We start from the raw sequence: 18,988 nt of genomic DNA, 5'->3' as shown, positions 1-18,988 counted from the left end.
CAGCCAATGAAGACATCAAGCCCTGTAACAAAACATGCAATAAGTTCCACATTCAAGAGATGCACCATCGATTGAGGCACCTCGCGAATGATGACTGACACCAAAGTTGACTTTATTTACAAGACCACCAACAGGAAGCAAACACACCACTGTTGATTTTATTCACAAGAATGCCCACATGATGCATGACGATTCAAAACTAACCAAAAAATGGCTCTGACTAGATTCAAATAACAGCTTTTACTCTTACAGAAAAATGTACCAACATTCTGCAAGATTCTGAGTTCGGTGGCCATTTTAAAGCAGGGTTGCCAAAGATGACTTACTGATCGCAACAGGGACCGTTTGTACACTTGTCGTTTGCATCTATCGGTGTCTGGCTACTTGGCTTTTGTCAACAATTTAGAATGCATGCCGCTTTTCTTTGTGTAGTTAAAAAAATAAATAAAAAGCCTGACACTGCATATTTAAGTCAATTTTGTTTCAGCCTAACTTTACAATTGTCTTGTCATTGAGAATGTCTCAAATGATTCCAGTTTGTATGCACGATAGCCTGCCAATGCCAATGTTTAAAATGGACCACTTGAATTCAGTTCAGTTTAATTGCAGTTCAGTGGTACACACACACAATTACAGTACAAACAGTTCATTTCATGATTAAAAAAACAACAGTAAAACAACAATATTGCAAAATGACGCAGCGCTGAGAGAGAGAGAGAAAGAGGCATCATGCAGATAGCCAGTGTGCACACCCAGTGAAAAAGTGGAGGGATGGTAAGGAGAGAAAGGACAAAAGAAAAAAACGCAGTCATACTCTCCTTAAATGCTGGCTGGGCGCTTTGGCCTCGCCGCATCCGCACCCGTCCGTCTCGTGTCGGCCGCTCATCACGGGCGAAGGTTGGCTCCCCCCCCCCGGCCGGTATTCGACGTTTGGACTCATCCTCCGCCTCGTGCCACTGCAAAAAGAAAAACGGCACTCTGTTGCATGCGGTTCACTTCTGTGGACGTGCTCATTACCTGTCTATTAAAGCTTGCTCCTATTCTAAGCTCCCTTTATTAATTGCGTATGCATACATGAACGTTTTTGTTTTCTTTTTATGTCTGTTCCTATATGAAGAATTCGATGCTTATAATTTCTTTCATTGTTGTAAAGTGCTTTGAGCTGCATTTCTTGTATGAAAGGTGCTCTGCAAATAAAGTTTTTTATTATTACCCTCTGGTCCCGCGGTCCTGTCCAGTCCCTCTCTGTGAAGGCACTCGTCCGATCCAGTGCCCCAGCAATCCTGAAAGGCAGACATATTGTGTTGGTTTTGGCAAGGGGAAAAATTCCACTAGCACCCCCCCCAACCTTGACTAAGGTAAGTTTGAATCAGGTAACTAGCGGCACGCACGGGCTGGCGCATGTCTCATACGGCCCTCCCGCATTGGAGCGATCCGGGTTATGAAATGTTTAACCCCTTACAAAAAGGGAGGGAGGGAGGGAAGGAGGGAGAGAGCGAGAGGAGATGAAAAGAGGCTTTGGTGCGCACTTAAGCGCAACCGGCCAGTTCCCCCTGAGTAGAGCTGGCTTGGCCCCGAGAGGAAAAATAGAGGAAAACGTGACGTCACGGAGAGCGTCACGGAGAATCTCCTTGTCCTCGACACCGTCGACGACACTGGGACCCAGTCTGGCAGACATTATACCCTGGTATTCCACAAAGGGCAAGGTATAGCCACGTTCCATCCTGAGTGCACCAGGCCATGCAGGTACTGCCGGGCACATTGGAGAAAGAGAGCGAGGGAGAGAGAGAGAGGGGGGGGGGGAGGGAGGGAGGGAGGCAGGGAGAGAGGCAGGGGCTGTCTACTTTGCCAATTCGTATCTAGAGGGTCACAGCAACCCAAATGCCCGTGCGTGCTACAGGTTACCCTATTCAAACAGACAGGGGTAGGGAAAGCACAAAAGAAAAAACAAAGTCATACACACCCGGAACGCTGGCTGCATCTGCACCCATCAGTCTCGTGTGGGCCGCTCGTCACAGGCCAAGGTCCGGGTCTGCTCCGGCCGGTGTTAGACTCGTCTTTCGCCTCGCACAAGTGCAAAAAGACAAACGGCACTCAGTTGCATGCGGTTCACTTCTGTCAACGTACTCATTACCTACCCCCTCCCTGGTCTTGTGGGTGCAACCCAGTCCCTCTCGGTGCAGGCTGGCGCTCGCCCCATCCGCTGCCAGCTGAAAGGCAGAAAAATAAGGAAATCAAATTAAAACCAACAAGTGTGTACACTAGGCTTGCAGATTGGATTGCCATGTCACCGCCTCTGGCCAGCCTTGGCCAGTCATGCGTCAGGCTCCTCTTCAACACTTGGCGACTGCTTTCTTTGGGTGATTCCTTCCTTTGCAACCCGCTCACCAATCGCGGGTCTGGTGGCCTCCGTCCACCGGCTCTTCGTTTCATACATCGTCTCTTCCACCTTGCAAGACAAGCACAAAAGTCTCGCTGCGCCGTCGCTTGCGCTTGCCGTCGCTTGCGCTTGCCGTCGCTTGCGCTTGCCGTCGCTTGCGCTTGCCGTCGCTTGCGCTTGCCGTCGCTTGCGCAGTCGCTTGCGCTTGCCGTCGCTGCGCGGTCGCTTGCGCTTGCAGTCGCTTGCGCTTGCAGTCGCTTGCGCTTGCAGTCGCTTGCGCTTGCAGTCGCTTGCGCTTGCAGTCGCTTGCGCTTGCAGTCGCTTGCGCTTGGCGTCGCTTGCGCTTGGCGTCGCTGCGCGGTCGCTTGGCGTCGCTGCGCGGTCGCTTGCGCTTGCCGTCGCTGCGCGTTTGGCACTCAATGAGGGCTGCACAACATTTTGGAAAATCAATGATATGGCAGTATTGGGCCAGACCACTGCATTGAGGCAAGTTGTGTAAAATTCTTGGATGGAGGTTAACTATTTGATCGCAATGAGATCAGTTGGATTAGTTAACTTTAACTTACATCAATGACTTATCGTCTTAACTCATTACAAATAGTTAGGCAAGAAAACGTGTTTCATTTGAGACCTGGAAAAAAAATCAGCTGTCAATAACCTAGACCACCATATGGCAGTTTTCCAATACACGTGCAGCCCTACACACGTCACCATTGGTGTCCAAATGGCAGCCTCGGGGCAACTTGATCAACACACCACACGAATAAACACAACACTGCTTTGTAGCACTAAATATCAATGGCAACATTTCGTGATTGATTTAATGAATTTGCGTCAAAGAATTCTGAATTTGTTTCAGTATGCAGCCCTCAAGCAGACATTCGGACACCGCTGGTGTAATTTAAAAAAAAAAAAATATCCATTTCACACATTGAAGCTGCGCAGGTCGACGCCTCCAGGGAAGCAGGTCTCCCTCAGAACTCGGCGACTTCAGATCGATGCCACAGCAGTCCGTCCACCTCTGATCAGATTGTGTCACGTCCCGGTCGCCATCTGCAGAAACAGAAACAAATGTTAGAAACTCAAAGAGCACCCCAAGTGTTCGGTCACTTGCTTACTTGATCACAGGGACTAGCTGTTTTTGGTGATCGTCGCCGGGTCGGATCGGGCCGTGCCCCACACCCCCTTTTGCGTCCGGCCTGCAAATGGCAGAACATGCAATGAGTTGGGCGCTGCTCGCATCATTATGTCTTCCTCGTGGACCGGCTCGCCCAAACACTGCCCCCTACACCTAGAGAACAAAGGACACACAGCATAGATCAAGCACGACATTGGTAGGTTAGAAAAAGACACAATATGACTGTCTCGCTCCAACACCTAGGGGAGAACAAAGAACGCAAGTACCACAGTGGTGGTAGGTTAGGGTTAGATGAAGTGCAACAGTGGCAGGTTAGAAAAAGACAAAATGGTACAAGTCAAATTGCAAAATTGGACATTCGGGATCAGCTCGCTCCAATGCCGCCCTACACCGATGGGGGAGAACAAAGAACGCAGCAAGCATGACAGTGGCAGGTTAGAAAAAGACACAAAATGATACAAGTCATATGGCAAGCTTGGACATCAAAGTTCAGTTTTGTCTCCGTCCAAGTCACCACGTCCTCCCCGAAGTGAACCATCAATGGCAACCAAGCACAAGACACCGCTGGATCCAGATAAGCCAGCCACAACCTCTTAAGCAAGACCAACCGTCAGACCCCCAAACACTGGCCACACCTGCAACCTTTCCGTCGTGCACCCATAACCAAAGGCAACCACACTGCCCCTCCTGGGCACATGTTGACGTTTGCAGCGTGCTGCTTGATTCTTGACTTGATATGGCATTGCTCTTTTGGATATGGCATTGCTCTTTTGGATATGGCATTGCTCTTTTGGATATGGCATTGCGCCTCTGGATATGGCATTGCGCCTCTGGATATGGCATTGCGCCTCTGGATATGGCATTGCGCCTCTGGATATGGCATTGCGCCTCTGGATATGGCATTGCGCCTCTGGATATGGCATTGCGCCTCTGGATATGGCATTGCGCCTCTGGATATGGCATTGCGCCTCTGGATATGGCATTGCGCCTCTGGATATGGCATTGCGCCTCTGGATATGGCATTGCGCCTCTGGATATGGCATTGCGCCTCTGGATATGGCATTGCGCCTCTGGATATGGCATTGCGCCTCTGGATATGGCATTGCGCCTCTGGATATGGCATTGCGCCTCTGGATATGGCATTGCGCCTCTGGATAGGCCACTGCTCCCTTGGATAGGCCATTGCTCCCTTGGATAGGCCATTGCTCCTTTGGATAGGCCATTGCTCCTTTGGATAGGCCATTGCTCCTTTGGATAGGCCATTGCTCCTTTGGATAGGCCATTGCTCCTTTGGATAGGCCATTGCGCCTTTGGATAGGCCATTGCTCCTTTGGATAGGCCATTGCGCCTTTTCATATGGAATTATACTTTTCCCATTCGGCTCCACTTGCAGCCTACAAAAACACAGTCAATTGCGTGCTGTGAAGCTAAAACTCGACAACCATTGTGTGTTGGGAAGCTGAAACTTGACAAAAACAGGTTTTCACCTGATTTAGGACGTCTCTTCCTCAGTGTCCTCAACATCACTGAAAGGGCTCCTCAAGAGCCTCCTGCTTGCTTTGTATAGAAGGATGCTGGCTGGGCGGCCTTTTTTAGTGCTACAAAAGACAAGCAAATTATTGCAACAAAAATAGACCTTGAGTCGAGTGCCAATGGCATAATTTTTTTTTACCAACAATTATACATACTAGGAGTTTTCAATTAAAAAATAATACAATCATATTGTAGTAAGTTATGATAATTTATCAAAATTATAGTTAATATTTTAATTTTATACATTCTAAGTAGAGTTTTATATTTGAAAAAATATATAATCATTACATTGTAGTAAATTATTCAAGATTATAATTCACATTTTAATTTCACCATCTACAACTCACCTCACATTGGACAGATGATCCTGGTTGGCGGCGTCCAAAACGGGAGAAAATAACCTGCGCAAAGGTTTGTTGCGTAACGGAACGAGAGCAGGCGGGCGCCATCTTTGAATGGATTTGGTCCGATTTGGACAAGACGTAACATTCGTTACATTCACCAGTTTGCACGACACGGAAATGGCACACGCATAATATAAAATAATTTAAAAATTGTTTAGTTGACTAGAGTCAAACTAACTTTCCTATAGTCAGACAAACACGCGCTTATCGGCGGCGTCATTTACGAACCTTCTACAAACAAACGAATGAAACAATGCTGGCCAGCATAAAAAAAGAAAAAAAAAAAACCCGCGAAAGACATTTAGAACACCACCAAAACGCGCAACGACGCGACGCAAAGTCGATTGTGGCGTGCCGTGCCGTGCCCAAACCTCAAGCACTCCCTAGACAGCGAAAATCCTGCAAGAAATAAAAAATGGCATCGTAAGAAACTGCAAACATTTGCTCACGGGCTAAATTGCCTGCGGCCGACAATTTACCTCCAGGCCCACCGTCGCGGTGGACGTGACGTTGCCTGCCGAGTCACGAGAGTACGACAATCCTGCGACAAACAAAATAAATAATAATAATAATAAAAAGGCTTGTGAAAAAAGGCAACAAAGCGTGCCAATCCTGCAACAAACAAGGCGTCCGTCGTGAAAAACGGCAGGAGACGACAAACATTTGCTCGCATGCTAGCTTACCTGAGAGCAAGTCCGCCGCCACGCGCTCGGTGGCACCTGCATATGATAACTCCCCTTGAGCACACCTGTCTTCAATTTAGCGAAAGCCCTGACGTCACATCCGTCAATTCAAATCTTCTTCTCCTGATCGTCCAACGGCGCTCCGCACACTGACGCCGCCAGGTGGTCGCCTGTCATGGTGACTACTGTGGAAAGGGTTGCTTCGGACTATCCGATGAAACTTTGAACACCGAACATGTTTGGATGGAGGATACCCTATCAATAGGACCAAATCTCCTTTTTTTTCCCGAGCAGGCTCTGGTCGAGTGGTTCACGCCATTGGCTTCAATCAAATGATTTTCAAACGGGTTCAAACAAGTTTTTCCGTCATGGCTACAAAGATCTTTAGAACTTTTCGTTCACTCTCCTTCACTGAAAACATTCGTTCTTTTGAACCCATCATTCACTCACGAGCCAACACTACACTGCACTGCAGTGATGTGCATTCCAGTACTTTTAGGTGAACGAATCTGTCGAATCAGTTCACTCAAAAGATTCGGGGCCGCGTTCCAATATGTTTTCTAAATTACCCTCGTTAAACACACCTGCGTGAAAAGTTTTAGCTCCTGCAGAACGTGAAAGAAGCTAAAACTTTTCACGCAGGTGCGCTTAACGAGGGTCACTTGGAAAACATATTGGAACGTGGCTCGAGGACGAGAGCTTGACACCTGTGACCTTTGACCATGATATTTCCCTAATAAAGTGGCCTGTTATTAGGTACACTTGAAAATGGCGGTGTACCTAATGGAGTGTCCAAGTGACGTCACAGATCAATATTTCCAGCGTTTAACTTCATAAAATGTTCAATCATTTAGAAAGGAATCATTTTTACAGGCTCTTTAAAAATTCATTACAACTGAAAGATTCTCTTTGCCACCGCTAGAGGGAGCCCACGTACCGCATTCTCACTTACACAATGATGCTTACAAGGGGAACGAGCGCCACACGGTTAGAGAAAGGTTCGCACGAGCGGATGATCATGATGGTGTCAAGTTACCTCTTCAGGGTCCTCTGCGTCTCGCTCACTCTATCGTTATCTTTGCATCCGCCTCTCTTCTCCTCCATTCATTTAGTTCCCACTCCCTCCCTCCCTGATTTCTCATTTTTTATATCACGCAATGTCTTCTGCCTATGCTCTGCTCGTCTTTATTCTTGGTAAATTGCAGTCGATGTACCATCTAGAAAAAAAAAAGATGTCTGGAAACAATCACGTGATCTACCAAGCCCTTTTCTTTTTCTTTTTTAAGTGATGTGTGTTTTGTGAAGGCATGCGCACGAACACAATTCAATACATTTGTGGATGTTTGTTTGTCATAAAATAAACATTCTCATCCTCATCTCGGACATCCACGCATCAAAATCAACAATTAATGACTGCAAAAGCAAAATGAAGGAGGTTGGCATTTGACCTGCAGACAATTTTAGAACAGAGATGAGGAGGAGCAGAATTGGAAAAGAAGACCTGGCCACATTTTCGTCAACTAGATTAAAGCATCCAAACGCTGCAACAAATTCCTGAAAAATCACAACTTGTGTCAACTTGCAGACTCATTTGAGTCCGCAGGTCTTTGGCTCACATCTTTACATTTTATTGGATGATGACATTGCTGTGTGTTTTGAAGGAAAGAAGATGCTTTTTTTCAAATTATGATTAAAAATCTTGTTGCAAAAACATTTGTTGAACGGATCCCAACTTGAGCTGCACACTACATGTTTTATTGTCAAGCTTCTATTGAGACGTTCTAATCAGCTTTCCTCAGAAATCAAGAAAATCATTTTTATTACCAGGAAAATGCAAATATCTTAAGGAATGCTGTAAGCAGGATAGGTGCAACACGGAGAACCACAGTCTTTACAATGGCCAAAAAAAACAACAAACCCACAGAAATCTCAATATATTAAAAAAAAAAAAAAAGTCATTACAAAAAGTTACAGGGATCCGTTCCAGTTCATCAGTGACAGAGACTTAGGTTCTTTTGGATGGTGCACTTCTTGCACTGGACCACACAGCACCAGTGAAAGCGACACAGACAGTTCTCCTCGAACACCACCGTTTCCTCACGGAAGCCTCGCTGGCAGCAGAGCAAGTCGCAGCCGCTGATGTCCATGGCCGTGCTGTTGCACACTCGCCCCCGCGTCCCCAGCGAACCCGTTTTACGGTTAGCCAGACAGAAGTCGGGCGACTCGTCCGAGTAGATCAGATCCTGCCTGTCCGGGGGTTTGATGTTCTGCCCTACGGGGATCAGCGTCTTGCCGTCGTTGCCGCCCATCACTTTGGAAGCGCCGTTGAAGCGCTCCAGAAGCCGGTCGCCCACCTCGCGGAAATGAGGCATCTTTTTCCAGCAGGTGCGTAACGTGCACGAGCTGGACAGTCCGTGGCACTTGCACTCTGTCCGCATGTAGAGCTTCACTGCCTTGGGAGGGGCACAAAGGAAAAACTGTCACAAAAAAAATCCACTCCGAAAGATGCAGTTAAGTGAATTCAAAAATTTGCATTCCAATGATGTTTGAAGATCATTTCTGAACGCATCATCGAGTTGACTTTCTGGCATGTACAATTTGTCCATGGATTTTGAAATGGCATTTTTGAACACGTCCCTCTCCTCGGATCTGAAAAGTTGGTGAGCCCTTAGCATGGTTTTGAAACAACAACAAAACTAGCTCGCTGGCTGGATGGGTAAGATAAAAGCAGATGCTTCTCCCAAGGAATTTACCTCTCTAACCCCCCATTTTGCCTCTGGCCTTCCTACATGCAACAAGCCTTGACAACAGATCATTCACTTATACTGCACATAATTAACCCATCACACACGCCGACACACACAAACGCGCCTGAATGCACAAAAACAGCCGTTTACACGCACGGCCGCGCGCTGATTTCACAAGCTGCAGGCAGCCGTTCAAAATGGTTTCTTCTTCGCTAATGTTACAATTGGAAAATCTCCCAAAATCCACGCCCGTTCTTCTCTACCTGTCTGTGACCTCGGTCGGCTGCAGGTAATTACGTCCTTTGCTCGTATCGCCAACGCCGCGCTGACGACTAAAGAGGTGATGTCACTTTGGAGATGTTAAAAGCCGCACTTTAAATCAACATGGTGATCCAATCTAAAAGCTTCAAACCCGCTCTTTAAGACCCATTAGGTCCATAATTCACACGGCCTCGGTACGAGCCACAAACAGGAACTTTGGGGCGTCTGGCTGAGCCGTGGAGGCCACCTGCCTCGGAGGCTCCAAAACAAAAAGTGTGGCACGTTCTTGCTTTTGTCTTTCAGAAACCTGATTCTTGTCAGAATATCGTTTTACGGCGCTACACCAACACGGCCGGGGGCGATGTGTTTCTTGTTGGCGGGATGAAGGAACATTCCACAGGACAAGCGAGCCCTGGGAGTGAAGTTCTTGGAGTGGAAGGTGGAACCTGCGTGGCAGCACCAGCATCCAAATGAATATTTGGGAATACTTTTAAGAGATAGGCTTTTCAAACAACATTAGCTTAGCGCTAATACATTATGGCAAACACCATAGACAGGCTAACAAGTAGCATCTATGTGTCAGTCAAACTTGTAACCATTCAGCACAAACCGTTTAGTGTCATAACAATACGCATATATTCTTTATCCTCTGCGAAGAACAGCTCATATATTTGCCGATAGCAAAAATCCGGAAGTACATTTCGATGTGTTTTTACCAGTCGTCCAGCTTCGTTGTTGTGCAGGTCAACGAGCGTCCTGATGTCGCTTTTGCCGCGTCTCCTCTTGGCATCCATGAACTGCTTGGACTTGTCATAGCCAAACTCCACGTCGTCTCCGCAGCCGCCCCACTCCCACTTGACCCCGTCGCCGGAAGAGGACGACAGAGGTTTCGGGGGGGCTCTGTTCCTGGTGGCCTCGCAGCCGCACTGCAGCAGGTCCCCCATGCTGCAGGCCTGGGTCACCGCGTGGCTCACGCCGGCCGCCGTGATGGCGTACACAAACGCCGTCTCCCGGATATCTGAAACGGCAAAAGGGCGCCTGAGTTCCATCCAAAAACGGGCCAAAGACCCTTTGGCACAATTATGACTCCATCCTGCGACATGATTTGGACAGGCAGTGCCGAGAGGATTAAAGACACACACAATTTACGGAACGCAGCTGCTGCCGGTTTATTTCTGGTTCGGAGCTGTCCTGTCTGGGCTAAAGTCAAGTCCATCCACAAAAAGCGCAAATGGCCGTCTGTCCTCAGCCCCATTGGCATCATCAACACAGCGCTATCTCCGCTCATTTGTCTTGACGTGGAGAGCTGGGAAAGAATTCGACAACTGGCCCGATGTGATTTCAATTAAAAGTTCCATTGCGCAACTCCGCATGGGTGGAATATTTTGGTTTCACCTGACTGACAGCCAACGTCTAGGCTATGAAATGTAATCAATTGCTAGATAAAGTCTACACACCCCCTGTTTTGTCATGTACGAAAATGACACCAAGATAAATCACTGAAACACTATTAGTTAACCTGTAAAACTCATTTGGAAAAAAAAATTAGAGGGGACAACAACTTAGATGACATGGTTGCATAAGTGTACACACCCACTTTTAAACAGGACAATGCCTGGCACCATTTCACACAAATAAATACATAATGTATGAACATTTTCAACCCCTTGATTTCCACACATTATTTTTCTCGCGCCATTTTTCTGCTGCGTTCCAATTTCCGCGTGCTTCCCTCCTTGTCTGAGAAGGGCCAGAATGCCAAATGAACATCATTCCTCCGGTTACTCAGATTCCTCCTTGATCATGTCAACACTTGCTCACCCAACATTGCGCCTCGTATCAAACCCTCATCCCGTCATCTTGTTATCATTCCCCTTAAGTTGTTCAGATAAGTGATGGAAGAACTGGCCCCGAGTTGGAGACGGACGGCCCTTTCGTCTTTGCTCCTCTAAGAGGAGGTTAAAATAGCATGTCCTCCATTCCGACCAATGAGCCGGCAGCGGGCCAAATACACGCCGCGCACTTTTACTTTGCGCTTGCCCAGTCAGCGAAACAACTCAAAACTTGAACGTCAACAACACTGCTGCTCCACTTCTGCAAGTGTGAATTTGCAAACACAAACGACACTTAACAGCTAAAAAAAGTTTATGGACCGTCATTTTCAGAAAAGGGATGTGCGTGCGTGCGTGTGTGTGTGCAAGACCGCAGTTAAACAAAGTGACTTTTATGTCTAAAAGCTGGAAGGGGGCGAGCGTGCAGTCACCAGCGTCTCCCCTGCCAACTCCATATCTCATGATTCGGAGAATGGGATTCATTAGGGATGGTAACACACGTGCACGCACGCACACACACAATGGGTGGCGTGCGATGAGACCGGCCGGCGCGTAGCAAAACCTTGCGATATCAAGACCAGCTGTGCAAGGCGGCGGCGGCGCGATACAGTCGCCGCATGGGGAGAGTGCCTCGGTGTATACATTTGCAAAGCATTGTTTTACTTTGAACTATCACGTGTGCTTACATACTGGACAGGGTGAGGTGACCACTATGTGTGGTGAGGGCTTAATGATTTTCACAAATAATATTTTAAAAGATTTTTTTTTCATCTTGTCAATTTATCAAAAATTACGTACAGATATTAATTTACTTTTCTTTTTTCACATTGTTTTTACTGTTCCATCGTCAACAGATTTGGTACCCGGCCAATACTGGCGTTATTTTAAGGTATCGGCTACTTGTGGAGGCTGCCGATACCAGTCACCGATACTTAAGCCAAATGAGTCCTCCTCTGCTCTAGTTGGTGCTATACTGCGGCAGTTTGACACATCAGCAAATCATCTGCGTCATAAAGAAAGGCTTTTGTTCAGTTATTGAGCTTAGTGACATTTTATATATCAAAAGTATCGCGAGCGGTATCGGTATTTGGTATTGGTGAGTTCTCCGAGCATTCTCGCATCAGTTCTGGACGAAAATGGCAACACCAACTTTGACCAGACTATGACTTTAAGTTCTAAATACTTTTTCCACCTTTTCTATTCTTAGGCTTCTTTTGTCTCCAAGCGGCGGGAAACAAGTAGCAATAAAGCGCCGGGTTGTCGGAGCTTGTTGTGCTCGGTGGAAGCTATCAAAAAATTGCAAGATACAAAGCGCCTTGTTTCATATTTTCCTTGGAGACATGAATTCCAAACAAATTCTCTGCCACAGCGGGTGTCTGGGCCTGTCGACGTCTGCTTCTAATTCCACAGGGCCCTTCTGCGGGAATTAGCGCATATTCTTTCAATCCTCTGACTTTTGGGCAACGGTACCGGGAGGTCTGGGATGTCAAAACATGAATTACTGAGGCTGACATAATACAAATGTGTTAACCGTATTTTTTTTCGCTTGGGAGAATGATTTGGTGACACGTAGTGGGTGGCGGACGCACGGCATCCAAGAAAACAACTTGGCGATCCGTTGATATTGTTTTCGCAAAGACACTTTTATTGGCTCGGGCTTTGGGTTAATAGCGTGTGGAAATTGCGGCGGCTCCGTTTAGCCTCAGGTAGTATATTTATTGGTCTTGATATTTTGCTTTTCCAAGCCTGCTTGATTTATTTCCCCGAACCAGCTGCGTCTGATCTATTTGCGCTGATGACAAATGAGACTTTTCCCAGAGCGACTGGAAATGCGCACGTCCGTACCTACCGCGCGCATCTCAATCATGCCAAAATCAAATAATATCAGCATGGGAAAGGCATTGATCTCCGCCTGCAGATGGTTTTCTAACATGATATATCGACGGAATCATATTTGCTCATTGTGTTGCGTAGCATGATGTAAGTGGAATGTGTGTGTGTGTGCGTGTGAGAGACACGAGAATCTTTTCCCCATCACCGATCAGTAAGTTCCATTTGTGTCTAAATTGTCAATTTTCTGTACATTTTGGTTTTAGATGACATAATAATAATAATTATAATTATATAACCATGACCAGATTTTTACCATTCAAACTGAAAATTAGATTATAATTAGTTTAGTAGAAAAGTAGAATTTTTTTTTTTTTTTTCAGCCCAGGAGTAGATGGGATTTAAAGATAGTTAATATAAAATAAATCTTGCCGGAAGCTGTAAAACGTTTGTAAAGGTTTATGATCGGGAAAGACAACACTGACTGAAAGTAATGTTGTGAAATCAATTAAATGTGTTATTGTGAATACACGCCTTACACTCACACACACACAAATGCACGCCCACATCTACACAGCTTGTTGGCATGTGGTCAAAATGCTTAACGCTAGCCGAGGTTTATAAGATAGCCCGCAGATATTTTTGCAGAAGGAGATTAGGGTGATGTTTCAATCATCCGTCCCCGTGTAAGCCTTCAAAAGCACCAGCAGACCAATTTGGGCAAAAAGCAAAACACGACGTGCATCAATACAAATATTTTGCACGGGTAGAATTTGCTCAAATTGTTAAACGTCACAATAATATTCACGGAAAAACAAAACACGAGGGCCGAGAAAGCGAAAACACAGCGCGAGTGTTTGTTTTGACTCGAGTGTGGCGAAGCGGCAGTTATTGGAGCAGCTACAAAACTCAAGTGGGAGAGCACAAAAGGGGAACAGAGGGAAACGTCAACAAACAAGCGGAGTGCAATTTTTACTAGGAAATAACAGTTAGTATAAGATCTCCTGATGGGAGGGGGGGGGGGACGTCCAATTTGTTCCAATTCGTTCCTATTTCACCAAAGCGGAACAATCAAGTGTAAGCTCACGATTTGCAACTTATTACATTTTTCTGAAGTCTTGACAAACTATTTGAAGGCTGAGGAGGACGCCTCGTCTTCGATTGTGAGAGACTTGTTTGAATGTGTATCAACAAAAGCCTTACAAGTAGATGCAGGTCACCGAGTGTTGCAAAACAAAAGAGCAATTTGGCCTTTCTTATAGACAGCCAGGAATGTGTGATTAATTGCCCTTCTGTCTTCTGCCGGTACATTCTTGCCCTCTCTTCCCGTCTTATCTATTTAATTTTTTTTTTAATCACAGCCAAGATTCAAAAACTTATTATTCTTATTGTTTTAATTATCATTATTATTTTGATCACAGCCAAGATTCAAAACCTTAATGGTGGATTATTATTATTTATTTTATTTTATTAGTTTTTTATGCAGGGGAGCAATCATAAGGCAGACATGAAAGAGCAGCGAGAAGATGCTGAGGGATGTTCACAGCAGATATTAGCCGATCATTTCAAGCGTGCCCGATCTAGCGACAAAAGCTGCCCTTGTCTTGCCGAGCCACATTAGACAGGCATCTGACCTCCGCTTGGCGCAAGACTGTCTGCTCAGGTCAAAGGTTGCAAACCCCCGAGTGGAAAACTGGAGATGGCTTTATCTTTTTTTTTTTTTTTAATGAACCGCAAAACCATGGTGTGATTGTCAGGTGGGGAGCTGATGATCAGAAAATGAAAAAACGCTGACTCACCTTGTTGTAGTATTTTTCCAAAGTACTTGTTGTGACTGGTGCAGTTCCACCGCCGGTACTTGAACTGGTACTGGCACTCCCTGATGCCCAGCCGGGCCCCTTTGGCCACCTCGCTGACGATCTCCGGCTGAGTTTGACACAGCTCGGCCTGCTTCCCCGCCAGCCGCTTTGCCTTCCTGCAAATGCTGTTGGGGTCCATCAGCAGCGGACTGCCCACCGCCCTGGACCACAACAAAGAACATCATCAGCTGAGAAACCAAAAAATGAGCCAAAAGCAATTTCCACGCACGCCCTCGTCTTGTCTCGCTTCATCGCCGACACCTCGAATCATTCTTCAGCCTCTTGAGTTTGTTTGCAGAAAGTTCAACAAACAATCCCGCCGGGAGCACTGATAGCGAGACACGCACGTCCGACGAGACCTTGGAATCTCCACAAAGACCGAGTGAAAGCTGAGAATCGATACCAAGTTGTCGAATGTGTGCGAGCAGATGTATAAACACAAGCGCACGTGTAAATTAGCAGGTGCTGGAACGGTACTTAGCTACACAAACCACCACTCAACAACCACTTATTATCTACACACTGTCATCACAACGCGCGAGTGCGTGTGCGTGTGCGCACCATCAAGTGAGCCGAGTCAATCCCCCAAAGAGCGAGAAGGTAATATCTTTTTTTTTTTTGTGACGGGCAAATCAGACACACAAGAGCAAATCTGAAAATGGAGCCAAGAAAGGTGAAGGAGTTCATTGGCGGAGGGGAGATATACCCAAAAATGGGGGCGCATCTGTCAGATGTGTGGGCCAAGCATTCTTGCCCTTGTTTGGAGACCACGGGTGAGCAAGGTGAGAAGAAAAAAAAAATAAACAAGAACTGAAGGGATTCAACTTTATCTTCAATTCAAACAAATTGAATGGGCTATAGTAAGCAAATATCAAATTAGTGACGACAGCCCTTTAGAATGAGGACATTGTTGAAAAAGTCTACACACCCCTGTTCAAAAGCCAGCTTTATGTGATTAAAACAAACGTTTTCAACTATCAATTTGACATATCACATATCTATTTGATAAAAAAAAAATCCCAGAGGTTAGATCAAAAATAATGTGGTTGCATAAGTATGCACCCCCTCATCACATCAAATGGGAGCCACCAGATACCTTCTACCGTTTAAGCCAATTTGCAACCAGCTATGCAGGTGCCACACACACAAACACACACTTGTTGAATCATGGATGGTCATGATACAAAGTGCCAGTGTTCCTTTGAGTGTCATTTCTGACAACCCTCCTACACAGACAATGAAACAAACCGAGAGGTATTTACAGGAGCTGAAATTAGGGGCCAAAAGGGCTTCAAAGTCAAATCTGTCTCACATGAATGCGTCGTCAGTGTGACATCATGAAAGAAGTCAGGGGGGAAGGAAAAGAAAAAAAAAAAGAGCAACCCACACAAGTCGAGCCTCGACAGTGGGATTTCTCATGCAAGCTTTTTGGAATGTCCTTTGATACATTTTATGATTTGCGCCGCTCGCTCATATTGAAGCCATTTGATCCAGTCGTATTGTGCAGCAAGTGCAAAGTCAGAAAGCCCGATTGGTCGCTAGATGAAAGATTGCGTGCGACCCGACTTCAGGTTTCAATGAGGCTCTCACCAAGCAAATCTTCACTTTGCGTGCAGCCTCTTAAAAAGTTGGCCCGGCTCGGCAAAGCAAAGGCATTCCTCCTTGCCGCGCCGCCTGCACTCGGGCCAAATGATTAGAGCGGCCTAATCAGCAAAGAGGCTCTGAAAGGACGGACGGACGGACGGCTGGATCCACGTCACGGGTTTTTTCCTCAGCCGGGTGAGACAAAGAGAGACTTTAGAGCGGGGCGAGCGAGAAACGACGGGTCGCCCGGCGCTTTTCCAACAGAGCACATCATTGTCCTCCCGCCAGATGCGCAGGTGTGCTTTCTCCTTCGCTCGCTCGCTCGGCGGTCTAGCGCTGAAAGAAGATGACAATTTATGTCAGTGGGGATGAAAAGGAAATAGATGCTATCGCCGCTCACCAACATGCGGCCCGTGGACAGCAACAAGGACCCCATGAATAGCCTGAACGGCCTGCTCGAAAATTTCACCAGATTTTACGATCAAAGCTAAAATGTAGAAAATGTGTTGACCACTCGTCCAATGGAGTGAACAAATAAAAAAAAATCCATTAAATATGACCTACAACAACAGATTTGGCCCCATACAAATGCATCTTCTATTCTATTCTATTGGAGACAGACAAATTGAACTTATTGTGTCCACCGACTCTCCACTTTTGCCGCATCAGCACATGTAAGAGATTCCATTTGCGCTCTGGTCGAGATTGTTGTGACTTCCCGGCGAGTTGATTACAACGCGTTCTCATCACTTTCCAATAGGCCCATGTGAAAAGGAGTGCGAGTTGGCTCTCACCCGTGACAAGACGGAACGCCGGTGCCAGCAGGACATACAAAGAGTGCACGAGTGTCCTTGGACAGCACAGCCTACGCTGACCTTGAATCAAATTGGTCAAGTGGGAGGATTCGCTGGGAACGAATCCGCAAAGATTGCACGTCCGGCTATCGGTGTGAACGGAGACAAACGACACGGTAGGAAGGAAAGCAAACACAAAGACAGAAAAGATCTCGTCTGTCTGTCACACACCGCGCCGTGTCGAACCTGCACGGATTGTTTTATGATGACATATCCACGGCGCCCTGAAGGGCCACCTGACATTCCTGACTCTGACCCCCAAAACACACACACACAACTGCAGGCACTGAGAAGACAGCTATCACCGCCCTCCTTTCTTTCTGATTTCCTATCCTCCAAATACTTAAGCTTACTATAAACGTACACTTATGAAACCAATGCAGACAGACAGACAAGACAGACAGACAGATAGATAAAAAATAATTAATTACATCTAGACGGTTTTGCATGTATTTTGTACAACTAGTTGCGCATAATTGTGCGCAAGTACGCGCAAAATTCCAATCAAAGTCGTCGCGTTGCAGCCATTAAAAATAATAATAATAATAAAAAAATCATCACTCGACATGAGCACTTACCACCACAATCCGATGATATTGACCGGGCAAAGCAAGATAAAGAACAGAGCCAGTTGGATCCGGGACAGGCGAACCGTCATGTTTGCGCGCTTCAGAACTTCCAGGTTACTTTTCAGATCTAAAAACGAAACACAACACAATCCTCCTCTTGTATTTGTCTTCAGGAAACGTCAAGTCATTCAATGTTCATCATCCAGCTCCCCTCCCATCGGGCGCATCTTAATGCGCAGCAAAGTCGGTCAAGAGGTGACTGAGCCGAGGTCCAAAGGTGCGGGTGAACTCTTCATTGTCGCTCCGGTTCTGTCACGTTACAAGCTCCCCGACGCGCCGAGCGCAAAACGCGTCCCAAAAGTGGCTCCGTCCGAACATACCAAAAAAAAAAGCAATCCAAAAAAGAATACGTCCTTAGATGATGAGGCAGAGCGCGTGGATTTGAAGTTCCGTTCGGTTGTCCCTGCTCGTCTTTAGCGTTTTGCAAATGACTCAGTGGAGGTCTTGCGGGCGCAGAGGAGGAAGAGGAGGAAGAGGAGGAGGACCACGGTGTGTGTCAGTGTGTTTTCTTTGGATGATGAAGGGAGGAAAAATGCGCTCTTCTTCTTCTCGCACCTTGGTGTGACGTCGCTCCAGGCGTGGTGGAGCGCGAAGGGGAGGGGAGGGGAAGGGGAGGAAGGGGCGGGGGGGGAGAGGGAAGAGCAGAGGAGAGCTGAGACACTGCAATTAGCCGCGCCGAGATCCGGCGAAAAAGGCCACCAGGAGGCCAAAACACACACGAGTGTAAACACGGCTATAATGTGACTCCATGTTTATGGTGGAGACTGCTGGAATGGGCTGACGTCATCACAGGTGTGTGGCATACCTTTGATATGGAAGGAGGGCGAAAAAAAATGTCAAGTATAGGAGCAAAACTGGTTTCACCTGGACGGACGTCCGCGTAGGGGGTGGTCCGCCTCGCATTGAGTTCTGCGTTCAAATCCTGGCGTGTTAGCACATCTCCAAACCGTGTACTTACTTCTCGTTGTCTCTTCCTCCCCTTCGCTGCTGGACCAGTGTGTTTGTAAGGAAGGGCTGATTTTTCATACTTGGCCGAGGCTTTATGGACAATAAAGATCTGATTTCAAAGTCCAGCAGGGTGTTGGGCCTGGGGTCTTGGCTCACAGCTCCAGTTGCCTGCTGGGAGGAGACACTCCACAAGTTCTGACCAGATGGCCATCATCAGCGTATATACGCCAGATACATGGATCAAATTTTTCTACACAGGCGTCAAACGTCGTATTTCACCTCGTCGCTCGTCCTTGTTAACAAATT

At 46.7% G+C, this 18,988-nt stretch overlaps 1 protein-coding gene and 1 long non-coding RNA gene across 8 annotated transcripts; both read right to left on the bottom strand.

The window, feature by feature from the left end:
- Positions 1-267: 267 nt before the first annotated feature.
- Positions 268-6,339, bottom strand: LOC148393866 (uncharacterized). Of its 7 annotated transcripts, none has more exons than XR_015860083.1 (9): positions 6,139-6,339; positions 5,935-5,996; positions 5,006-5,854; positions 3,499-4,912; positions 2,292-3,433; positions 2,135-2,210; positions 1,964-2,064; positions 1,214-1,283; positions 268-956 (listed from the first exon to the last, which is right to left on the bottom strand). It is a non-coding gene; the product is annotated as an uncharacterized LOC148393866 (long non-coding RNA). The 7 variants fall into 7 exon arrangements; XR_015860082.1 differs by having other exon boundaries at positions 2,139-2,210; positions 6,139-6,338; XR_015860081.1 differs by having other exon boundaries at positions 2,135-3,433; positions 5,006-5,116; positions 5,399-5,854; positions 6,139-6,336.
- A 1,403-nt stretch (positions 6,340-7,742) lies between these two features.
- Positions 7,743-18,305, bottom strand: wnt6b (wingless-type MMTV integration site family, member 6b). Its single transcript, XM_088383560.1, has 4 exons — positions 17,684-18,305; positions 14,608-14,828; positions 9,863-10,164; positions 7,743-8,591 (listed from the first exon to the last, which is right to left on the bottom strand). The coding sequence occupies exons 1-4, from the start codon at positions 17,761-17,763 to the stop codon at positions 8,130-8,132; spliced, it is 1,065 nt and encodes a 354-aa protein (XP_088239686.1). The 5' UTR covers positions 17,764-18,305; the 3' UTR covers positions 7,743-8,129.
- Between the last annotated feature and the right edge of the window lie 683 nt (positions 18,306-18,988).

This window comes from Syngnathus floridae, chromosome 8, assembly GCF_059516105.1.
Source record: "Syngnathus floridae isolate MCC-2025c chromosome 8, RoL_Sflo_1.0, whole genome shotgun sequence".
Lineage (NCBI taxonomy): Eukaryota > Metazoa > Chordata > Actinopteri > Syngnathiformes > Syngnathidae > Syngnathus > Syngnathus floridae.
Note: the sequence above shows the minus strand (reverse complement) of the source record. Positions and strands in the feature narration are given on the sequence as shown.

What these genes read in the sequence shown, in the direction of transcription:
- wnt6b (XM_088383560.1), bottom strand. Translation starts at nt 17,763, where the DNA reads ATGACGGTTCGCCTGTCCCGGATCCAACTGGCTCTGTTCTTTATCTTG. An exon ending in TGGAAAAATACTACAACAAG is followed by an intron (nt 10,165 to 14,607) that starts GTGAGTCAGCGT and finishes TTGCCGTTTCAG; the next exon opens with ATATCCGGGAGACGGCGTTT. An exon ending in ACAACGAAGCTGGACGACTG is followed by an intron (nt 8,592 to 9,862) that starts GTAAAAACACAT and finishes GCCCCTCCCAAG; the next exon opens with GCAGTGAAGCTCTACATGCG.